Source organism: Exophiala dermatitidis (assembly GCF_000230625.1).
Source record: "Exophiala dermatitidis NIH/UT8656 unplaced genomic scaffold supercont1.3, whole genome shotgun sequence".
NCBI classification, from domain to species: domain Eukaryota; kingdom Fungi; phylum Ascomycota; class Eurotiomycetes; order Chaetothyriales; family Herpotrichiellaceae; genus Exophiala; species Exophiala dermatitidis.
The window spans coordinates 2,819,051-2,829,343 of record NW_008751648.1 but is presented as its reverse complement, the minus strand read 5'-3'; the positions used below and the strand labels follow the sequence as shown (position 1 = coordinate 2,829,343).

At 52.4% G+C, this 10,293-nt stretch overlaps 5 protein-coding genes across 9 annotated transcripts; 3 read left to right on the top strand and 2 right to left on the bottom strand.

The window, feature by feature from the left end:
• Positions 1–387: 387 nt before the first annotated feature.
• Positions 388–2,789, top strand: HMPREF1120_04017 (G protein beta subunit-like protein). The gene is made up of 4 exons (XM_009158121.1): positions 388–706; positions 764–785; positions 851–1,346; positions 1,428–2,789. Exons 1-4 carry the CDS (start codon positions 685–687, stop codon positions 2,154–2,156), a joined length of 1,269 nt encoding a protein of 422 aa, XP_009156369.1. The 5' UTR covers positions 388–684; the 3' UTR covers positions 2,157–2,789.
• HMPREF1120_04016 (vacuolar transporter chaperone 1) lies at positions 2,380–3,958 on the bottom strand. The gene is made up of 2 exons (XM_009158120.1): positions 3,145–3,958; positions 2,380–3,087 (listed from the first exon to the last, which is right to left on the bottom strand). The coding sequence occupies exons 1-2, from the start codon at positions 3,176–3,178 to the stop codon at positions 2,750–2,752; spliced, it is 372 nt and encodes a 123-aa protein (XP_009156368.1). The 5' UTR covers positions 3,179–3,958; the 3' UTR covers positions 2,380–2,749.
• Positions 3,959–4,054: 96 nt separating this feature from the next.
• On the top strand, positions 4,055–6,482 carry HMPREF1120_04015 (uncharacterized protein; the record flags this gene model as incomplete). Its single annotated transcript, XM_009158119.1, has 2 exons — positions 4,055–4,852; positions 4,917–6,482. 2 exons carry the CDS (start codon positions 4,055–4,057, stop codon positions 5,283–5,285), a joined length of 1,167 nt encoding a protein of 388 aa, XP_009156367.1. The 3' UTR covers positions 5,286–6,482.
• Positions 5,024–7,843, bottom strand: HMPREF1120_04014. Of its 5 annotated transcripts, none has more exons than XM_009158116.1 (2): positions 6,616–7,843; positions 5,024–6,554 (listed from the first exon to the last, which is right to left on the bottom strand). In XM_009158116.1, the coding sequence occupies exon 2, from the start codon at positions 6,496–6,498 to the stop codon at positions 6,076–6,078; it is 423 nt and encodes a 140-aa protein (XP_009156364.1). In that variant the 5' UTR covers positions 6,499–6,554; positions 6,616–7,843; the 3' UTR covers positions 5,024–6,075. The 5 variants fall into 5 exon arrangements, with proteins under 5 accessions (XP_009156364.1, XP_009156365.1, XP_009156366.1 ...); XM_009158117.1 differs by having other exon boundaries at positions 6,624–7,843; XM_009158118.1 differs by having other exon boundaries at positions 6,628–7,843.
• On the top strand, positions 7,061–10,293 carry HMPREF1120_04013 (uncharacterized protein). The gene is made up of 5 exons (XM_009158113.1): positions 7,061–8,539; positions 8,598–8,841; positions 8,937–9,262; positions 9,309–9,340; positions 9,418–10,293. Exons 3-5 carry the CDS (start codon positions 9,150–9,152, stop codon positions 10,245–10,247), a joined length of 975 nt encoding a protein of 324 aa, XP_009156361.1. The 5' UTR covers positions 7,061–8,539; positions 8,598–8,841; positions 8,937–9,149; the 3' UTR covers positions 10,248–10,293.

Sequence of the window (10,293 nt, the reverse complement as noted above, 5' to 3'; positions counted from 1 at the left end):
GTTTCTGCGTCCACGCGAATGCAGGGAAAACGCGAAACCCCGTGACCTACCGTTCCATATGCCGTTTCTGGTGGAATCACGTAATAGCTTATTTTGCTCCCTACCACTGGCTGTGAAAGGTTATGGCCAGCCTGGCCTTTCCGAACCCTCTCCCAGGCTAGCACACCAACCGCACACCACAAGGTTTCTGCAGAAGTGGAACGGTGAGTAATCTTATGACCACCTATAATAGTCATCACCGTGGATGTTGCAAACCGAAATGACCGTTTGAGCCGGCCACAAAGGAGATTCACCACGGCACTGCAATTCGAGCTACAAACGACGTGGTTGATATTGACTCTTTTCTGAACTCGAAGGGAGCCAAACGGATGCTTCGCCCTGAGATGAGAGCCTCGTGCGGTCTGCGTCGCCTATTGGACAAAAATCAAACAAGCTTTGCGTGAATTCCCCGAAGCTTTACGGGTCACGCTAACCTGTTACAGCCAAACTTAATTTGATCCCCGTGTCTGCAGCCAGTGCAGTGTCTGTCCGTCTGCGCAGGCTGAGGCAAGTCTCCCCCCACATCATACCAGTAATACTGCCCTCCCTCGCCGATGCATGCCAGCGCATTTCGCCCAGTTCAATAGGATAACGATTGTCAGTCTGGCAGACTCAAGTGGTCGGATATGACCACCTGCAGTCACCATGAGCGTGATATTATGTACAGGTAGGGACTAGAAATGCCACTTTATTTCGCAGGATGACGCTAACATCGCTGTCGCAGCTGGTTATGACCATACAATCAGGTCCGGACACCACGTCTCCTTCCCCTCCAAAATGCTTGTCGGGCAGCCCTCATTTATTGTGTTAGGTTTTGGGAAGCTCTCTCAGGGATATGCTCGCGGACGATCCAACACCCAGAATCTCAAGTCAACCGACTATGCATCACACCGGACAAAAAGTACCTTGCCGCAGCGGGGCGGCATATGGTGCGGCTGTACGATATCAAATCGACTAACCCGAACCCGATTATGCAATTCGAGGGACATACGAACAATATCACAGGAGTAGCCTTCCACTGTGAAGGCAAATGGATGGTGACGAGCTCGGAAGATTCGACAGTCAGAGTATGGGATACGAGGTCCGGGCAGGTTCAGCGCAATTACCAACACAGCCACCCTGTCAACGACGTGGTCATTCATCCCAACCAGGGAGAACTGGTCAGCTGTGACAGAGGCGGCAACATTCGGATCTGGGACCTGGGCGAGAGCAAATGCACCCATCAGCTCGTCCCTGTGGAGGACGTCTCGATGGCCAGTGTTAGCGTGGCTAGCGATGGTTCTCTGCTTGCTGCTGGCAATAATCTGGTATGGTCTAGCGCGGTCGCACACTTTCTTACCCATGTTGCGTCTATTTTACCTCCTGCTGAATTTTTCTCTTGTTTCCAGGGCGACGTCTACATCTGGCGAATGTATCAGAACCAAGATTCCACCACTCTGTTACCATGCCGCGTGTTCAAGGCTCACAAAGATTACCTGACACGTCTGCTGCTGTCACCGGACATCAGACTCCTTGCCACATGCAGCGCAGACCACACCGTACGGATTTGGAAGATTGATATGAATGAAGAACACCTGGAAGCCGTCCCCGGCTCGACAGGAGATTCCTACCCTAGCGATGAGCAGGTCAACAACGATGGTGGAGTCAATTGGCCACCCACAAACCAGCAGAACCAGAACATGAATGGCAACGGCCACGCCAATGGCAACGGCAATACTAGTACAATCAACGGCACCACCAATGACAGACCTAACTCGAATTCAACATCCAGTCCAATCATTTCAGGCGGCTTCAATGCCGTTGCTAACCCCGACTCACGATCTCACTCCCCGGGCGGCGGTTTCACCACACCCCCGATGTCACCAGCGTCTTTCCGAACATTGACCGAACTCATCACCCAGCGGCGCCCTCTGCCCTGCGATACCGTGCTTGACAATCACCAGCGGTGGGTATGGGACTGCGCGTTCAGCGCCGACTCGGCTTATCTAGTCACCGTCTGTAGCGACCACTATGCCCGTCTGTGGGAACTCGGCACCGCCAGCATCATCAGACAGTACAGTGGTCACCACCGTGGCGCCGTCTGCGTCGCTCTCAACGATTACTCTAATCCGCCGTAGAACGGCCCGGATTGGGACCCCTCGGACTGGGAGCTGGGCTCAGGCAGCGCACTGTCCGTAGACAGCCAACAGATGCAGTGAGCACAGCCATGGGACACTGGCAGAGGGGAATGACCATTGCATCAATTGTGTGGTACCTACATCCTAGATTGGGCGAAAGTGGTACGGTTTTATTGCCTTAATTTTCGACGGATACGAAAGAGAAAATGGATGCACTGTGACAGAAACTTGAACGGCCTTTTTGGAGCAGGGCGTTAGGCTGAAAGACGGAAACTTCAAGGGCCAAATGAGACACGCGCTTGTAGTTGGTAGGGCAATCTTTCTTCCTCGATACAACGCTATCCAAGCTTGTTTCGATGCTTGGAACTACTAGTAGTAGTAGTAACCATCGCTATCCTTGCTAAAAACATGAGAAGCAGTGACTGAGCAAGCTTGACGGATTTGCCTTTCATTTCTCCTCCTGGACCCTTTATCCTCATTCCCTTGTAGGGAGTCTGTACAATCCACGTCCATATAGATTACTCGGTCCCAACAACCGACCGTCAAGTTTATCCCCACCTCTCGTACCAGCTTTTACCGTTTCGAGAGCTTGCTTACGATTCAACGATTCTGAGCACAAAGTTGACCACCACAGCCGCCAGCAAAGCCAGAGCCAGAACAGTGGGCCCAATTCTATCATCAAATCCGCCTTGGCCTCTCACCCGAATGCTCTTTGCTCGCCAGTGGAACGTGAACAGAGCGTAGATCATGGCGGCCATGGCCACCAGGGTAAACAAGCCGGCGGATATGCGGCCGACCGAGTCACCGAAGTTGAGGAGACCGACGGCAAGACCGCCGAGGATGACGGTGAAGTTGAGCCATGAAAGGAAGGTTCTTTCGTTGGCAAAGAAGACTTTGGGCTCTACCCGGGTTGGAAGAGCGATGCGTTTGCCTGTGAATAGAGATTAGTTTCATCTTGCAGAGGGAAAGGGACATGGGGAATAATCACCTGGGGCACTCTGAAGAAGTGGCTGTTGAGACATATTGTTGGCGACGTTATATTGACAATGGCCAGCCCGTCTTGAAGAACAAAATTGCGCGTTGGTGGTGAAGGGACAGTGATCTTATTCTCCTGACACGCAGATGTTGCAATCAATCACTGCGACTTCCAGCAACCCGTAGTATGGATGGATGCCCTTTTGATGCGTCACTTGGACCAGAGTTCAGTGTCTCTTCCAAGGCCCTCCTCTTGTTGAGCCGTATGTCTGACCGTCAATCTCTGCGGTCGGTTCGGATCACAATTGTCTTGCTTCTCTTGCTGCCACAACCTAAGAGGTGGCCACAGAAATAGTTTCAATGAAACAGATCGATCGCCACAGACTTCCGCTGAGTAGATAGGTATTACCCGGAGCGCACGGTAAGCCGTCGTCGAGCGTTGCGATAAAATGAAGGTCCCTTGGTCCCACGGATGCGTGCAGAGGAAACCGGAAGCTTTCCTTCAGTGTTGTTTGTTGTCGACGGGTTTCCAATATCCCTCTCTCAACACAACGATCATACCAAACACTCACGCCCAGGTAGGAGGTACTGATTAATGATGCAGCCTGGCCTTTTTGGACAATAACAAAACTGAAGTGCTAGTATACACCAGGTAAAAGGTGAAGCTTGCAAAAGAGAAGTCTGTTCCTGGTGCTTTTTTCTCTCTTGTTCACTGGCACTACCTCACTCTACGACTGCACCTTACTATTTCGATCGATGCCCGTACTTGTACCACGACCGGACTGGACAGTTACTTCATTCTGCGGGGCGTCATCACTGCACAAGCGAGCAGGTGCTCGGATTACAGCTTCCCATTCGCCAGTTCTTGGATCCCTGGTTCGATAAGGCAAAGGCACGTGCTGAGTTGCGCTTGCGGGCTCATCATGTCCGCCCTACTACGGAAGGTCAAATCGACCATCAGTGCCGGGACATCGGAACGCAATAATGGCAATGGCCTGGACGCAACTGGCCAGCGGGACAAGGCCAACAACAACAAGATACTGGTGACCAAAAGCCGCTTACAGAAAGCATATTCTCGTCCCGAGATATTGGGTGACGACGAGTCAAACAACAGCACCAACAAGAAGACCGCTCTAGAACAACAGAATCAGCTCTTACCTGATTTCGATCTCCAGCAGCAGCACAACCATCCATTGACCCAGTTTCGGAGACGACTGGCTAGAAAAGCTTCGACTTTCAGCCTTCGCTCGAAACGGTGGAAAGGTGAAGCGCAACGACGGGACTACGAAGAGCAAAAGGTGGATACAGAGTCAGGTACTGTTCGCCGACATCTGGGACATCATTTGCAGCAGCCGCAAGAGCCCAAGCTTCGCAGAGGTTCGGTTGCTGAGATAGTAGAAGATCAAGATCAAGATCCAGCAGGAATACAAACCGAAAGCGATCGTCAGTCCCATTCGAGCTCCGACACTGTGTTGCGTCGCGAAGCAACAGCAATCACACCCAAGGCCTGTAGTGAACGAGAAAGAGCAGCACCTACTTCTACTGCCGGAGACAGTGTGGTCGCCTCGCAGCCTCCCTCACAGCAAGACTCTATCTTCCAGGAACAACGAGGACACGTTTGTGTCGACCAAGCAGGCGGAAAGACCTTGACCAACATGGCATCCGATCACACCGCCACGCCCCCTGTCCCTTACACCCGTCTCAAGGAGATTACGGAAAATGTAAGTAACCACCATGTCCTTCTCCAAGTTCTATTAGGTACGAAGAATTGACGTTTGATTTCAGGCGTGCGAGGCCGCTCTTGCAGACGTTAAAGCATATTCACACCCAGAGACAGAGTCTTGGAATACGACCATCATCAACAGCATCTTAGGCGCCTTGGTCGAGGAGACGAGCCAAAAATCAGCATCGGGATCAGGCCCTGCCCAGCCTCAGTTCAAGTACATCGTCAACAGCACAATCATACAACATGCGGCTGCTTCGTCGACTCCGGGCGATGACGGCAAGAAGACAAGTGGTCGTCGTGGCATGCATGCGGCCAGTGGCGCATATTGGAACAACGAGAAGGACGGCATGTGGAGCTACAAGTACCCCGGCGCCGACAGCAAGGGGTTGGACGTGGTTATTGGCATCATCTGGATTTGGGTAGGCTGATCCGCCGACAGCTTGAAGCACATACTAGGGATGGTGGCCGGCGAATAGCAACCATACGTGGTAGAGGAGACACAGATGGATCTCCGCGCCTCCTACGGCAGTGCTTGTTGAGTTACCGAGCAAAGATATCAGCGCTCAGGGCTGTAGAAGCATGTTGTCACGAGTGCCCTTGGACATATGACTCGACCAAGCAGTCGCTAAAATGCTTCCGAGCCAATTTCGGTGCGGTCATGAACCTTGATAAAAAGCAATTGATTTGTTGTACGGTGGTCTCATCGAGAGCTGAATCCGATATTAGTACACAAGCCCAACCATGCCGTCGGCGCAATCAGTCCATCGATGTGGAGAAGGCGTTCATTGCTGATGGGTGCAAGATACAGCATTGTACATCTGCTCGCCTGTAACTACCACAGCAGTGTGACATCGATTCATGGTCATGGAACAGTTTGTGAACGCGGGAATGGCCATCACGTTTCCCACCATCCATCAACCCACATGGAGGACGAAAGAGCAATATCTTTTGGAATTTTTGGAATTCCGCTGTCCGTCATCCACCGTGAGCGGTCACTCTCCGCCCATAGTGAGGGATTATGCTCCTAAACAGGGAGTGGGATTTTTTGACGCCCTTATGCCTCTACCCAGCCGTCACTGACACGATCAAACAAGGCGAGACTGACCAGGGCCCATAACGCAAGTAGACGTCGAATCGGCAGTAGTACTAGCGAGTGTTTGGCGTGAGCGAAGGGGGAGCTTTTTTTAGCCCAAGTGATGGCCAATTGGGCCACCACTGCTATGGACGTAGCCATACAAGTGATTCAATTATGGACCTGAGGATCAGCTCGATTCCAAGAGACGGTCGATTCCGTGCACCGGTCTCATTCACTGGCGTACAGTTCAACGCGACCATCGTCTGTCTGCACAATCGAACCAAGTGATACTCCATCAGCGTTGCTTGAATCTGATCCAGTATGGCCAAGCTGCATACCCAGATACCTACGATGTACCAGGTACTGTTCTTTTGGGGGGGGATAGCCACCTGCAGGTAGCAGCGTCGCTTGTTACCATCGATTCCTGTTCCACGATGGCTTCCCAGCCAGATCGGGAGATAGGGTTGTACTGGTAGTGTGGATACGTTCCCATTGCCAATCTGTGCATCGGTACCTTTCATCGAGGGAGAACCCGCTGCTGAAGTGAGAGATCCAATGCAGATCATCGGTGGCTGAATGCGGCTGTAACACGGGTGCTTCTATATTGCGCAAGGAGCGCTATCTGCCCGCGGCATAGTCAGCACCATGATTGGCAGGAGAAATAGATTTTCCTCGTATTGTACGTAAATACAGACTTATCAACCATCGCTCGCATTGAGACGGCCGTAGACATGCGAGGGGGAAGCGAGACAGCTGTAGAAGAGAAGGCCCTCTGGTCACATGCCGCCATCGAGAATCTTGGAGCCTGGAATAGAAGGCCACCAGAAGGCTGACGCGAGCGGTAGTTCGTCAGAGGGGATCGAAAGGAATGGCTGACAGGCTCGCCGTCGGCTCAGGCACTTGTTCAGGTACTAGTAGTAGTAAGGGACAATGTCTCTGCTATACTAGCATTTGCGGTGGCACCCTCCAGTGTTATTAGTAGCAGGAGTAGAGCAGTGGTGGTGGTCGGTTGGGCGTTTTGATGGATATTGGCGCCTATACCTGCCACTGGCAAAGCGTAGCATACTACAGTGTAGTAGGTAGTAATGGACTGCTCACTTGTACTGCCAGTGTCGCCGTTGCAAACCTGCGCCTGCGATGCCCGCACTTGCCAATCATGCAGTGCTTCCCTACCTAGGTACGGTACCTAGGTAGACAGCAGGCAACAACCCGCCACTCTCTACTACTGTATCTCGGATCCTTTCTAGGGACCTGCAATATCCGTCTACAGAATAGTCCTGCTTGATGTTGCACTTGGGACGCCTCAGGGTTGCCATAATCGGTTCTGAAGGCTGTCCAAGGTGTCATTCCGTTCCTCACGTCCGGCAATAATTAATATGTCGCTGTCCCCTTGTCAATTCCATGCCACAGCCGAGGCCGCCGAGCCGTGATGCATTGCGCTATCACAATTGAACGACCCAATTGCACGCCTAGAACGCCTAGTCAGCGATCGAGCGACAATACCAGATCCTCACTCATCCAACCCCTGTTCGTCCGACGACTTTCCAGGTGGATTCATGTCGCTGGTGGACTGGGGGCCCAGGGCCCATAGTCCAGCTGAACAGGGGTCCTTGCAAATCGACCTAGGTACAATGGAACCACTGCAGATGGCCCTTATGAGAGCTGAAGATTCATTTGCCGATCCGCCAACGAACTTGCCTTGCAGCATCCCCCAGTCCTCATTAAATCCGACCGACGAACGCAAGATATGCCCGACCAGGATAGAGGTACAGCCGCTTGCCACACGGAACACGGTGTGCGTTCATGCCAACCCCATACTTGACAACCTTCCCTACCGCATCAGCGATGAGTGGACCATTTGGTGGTACAACGTAGATACAAGCAGGGAGTTTGAAGCTGAACAGCTCAATTCACATCATAACTACGGAGCATAGCGTGGCCAATAATGGCAGTGGGATACTACGGACGATTGTTGCGTCAACTTTCCAGGGCATCACCGGGCAGCTCTCCAGCTGTATTCGTGGGGATTCCCGCGGTTGAAGGGCTGACACCCGTGGTCCAAAAACCCACTTTGTGGCTTGTTTGGCGCGCCACAAAGGGACGAACCTGGCGAACTCGTAACCACGAAACCTGGCTGAGGTGGAACGTGGGTCTTAGCACAGTCTTTCAATCTATTCCGTTTGAGGCACCTTTGGCTGCTGAATCTGAGATGGACCTCCTCCAAGCTGCCCGTCTGCACGGGACCTGAGAGAATGTTTCACATCTTCTTGCAAGTGCTTATCCACCCGAAGACGGCATCTCATTTTAGCCTCTCATGGCGGCCTCCCGGCAGACGGGACGGCTGACTTGCGGGTGAGGGCGATCTACAGTACCATCTGGTGATTGTGTCGGCTCCAGTTCGAGGGGTTCTCCGGCTTGAGTTCGAATCCACCACCTGGCTGCAGGTCGACCTCGATAGTTCTTGCCAATGGCTGCTGATTTTGCGGATCCCTCCGCATCAAGGCTCGGCCAGTGCATTGTTGTCTAACGAGGAATCCAAGTTCCGATTTCATGGAGATCTCTGTCCGCGCAGAGCCGGGACCCGTTGAGTGCGTACTTTATCTTAGTGTGAGCAGCTTCTGTTTGCCTGTTGGACGAACTACAGATTGATTGACACCTGACTAAGGATTGTGGCTTGCTCCATTTGCTTCTTGTTCAGCGGGAGAATCTTTACTGAAGTGGACGAACAGGAGGTGAATTGTAAACGCTCGAGGGTCTAGGTCCTGACCAAGGAAGCTCGGCTGCCACCCGAAATCCGGACAAGGCATTGTCTTTGCATATCAGTCTACATACAGCCGTTGGATTCCTTGTCATGGTAGCCGCTACTTAAGTCTAAAGCCGTCAACCCTCAGGAACACTTCTCCTGCATGGTGAGAACACCCACTATTCGCAGGCTGCCGTTGCCTCATTCTCCTCTCGTCTCTCAGCGTCACCCAATCAGGCTCGCTAACCCACCTTTGTCCAGCTCGGTTTGTCTCCTCTGCGACCTAGGTACATCAGTTCCTGAAGCCTTGCGTTGTGGTTCCAACAACTTTTGGTCTATCAGCTGTAAACCCTGGTCCCGCTTCTGGAGACAAGTGCTGCCAGCTGGATAGTAGTTTCGGATTTTTCTTTTCCTTCTGCTTTCAACCATCTGACGGGACACATTCATAGAGGGTCTGGCAGAGATACATGAACGATGTCGGTCGCCACGGAAATCATTGAGCAAACCCAGAGCAAGACTGTCACTATTGTTACCATGTCGGGGTCAGAAAATGATTCAGCTGAAGCAAGTAAGGCGGCTAAAAAAAGGTTGCTCACTTATCCTCCTTTTCAGGTCATTCCTAACATGTTGCAGGGAGTACAACCGAAACGCGCAACGCGTATTCCGTAAGTACCATTGCCGTTACGCACCGGGGCGCCCTTCCCTCATGCCATCCTTGATCAAAGCGACTAATCTGTACCAGGACAAAGGCGCAAGGAGCACTTGAGCAAACTCGAAGCCGCGCAACGTGAGCTGACCAGTGTCCAACTGGAAGAAGTCGAGCGGTTGCGTCGCGAGAACCAGTTGCTTGCCCAGGAAAATGAGACACTGAAGGCAGCATATGGCTCTCAGGCCAGTTCACCGGGACCCTCGGTCAGCCCGGCTGAAGTGCGAGCCTCGCCAACAGGCTACCTACAGTTTGGGACAACCGCAGGTGTGGCCCCGTATCTAGGTGTCTCCGGAACTTCAACTCCCTATCTACCCGGTCCTCTACTGGGGCCTCTTCCTCCATCAGCACCACCATCACTCACGAGTGCTGGCAGCGACCCTAACAACCTGGTGGTCGTGGTACCTCACAATCTAATCGAGATACGCCGAACACTCCATCAATGGTTTGGGCCTCTGCTCGAGATTGCGGTCACCTACAATCCACAGAGTCATCTCACTACTCTCGCGGCGCTAGAGCCATCACTACCCAGCTCCCTAAAACCCTCGCAACTACAGCTTACGACACCTCATAACGCATACATCGATATGATACCTTCGCCCAGTTTAAGAGATAGTTTGATTGCGATCGGTCCAGCAAATGCCAACACTTTTCTCACGGAAGCTTGTACCATCGCCTGTGACATCGAGGATACAGGACAAATGACTGTATGGGGCGAGGACTGGCTCAATGAGTTTTCTTGGGAATTCTCTTCGAGCGTCTTAGAAAGATGGGGTGGTTGGCTTTTGACAGCCGAATGGGGACAGAGGGCTAACTTTTGGAGACGTCAACGAGGCGCTCCGTTACTTCCAGGATATGAATCTTGAGACTTTGCCTGCATAAGGTGTTCTCTCATGAGACCATTCCCCCCCC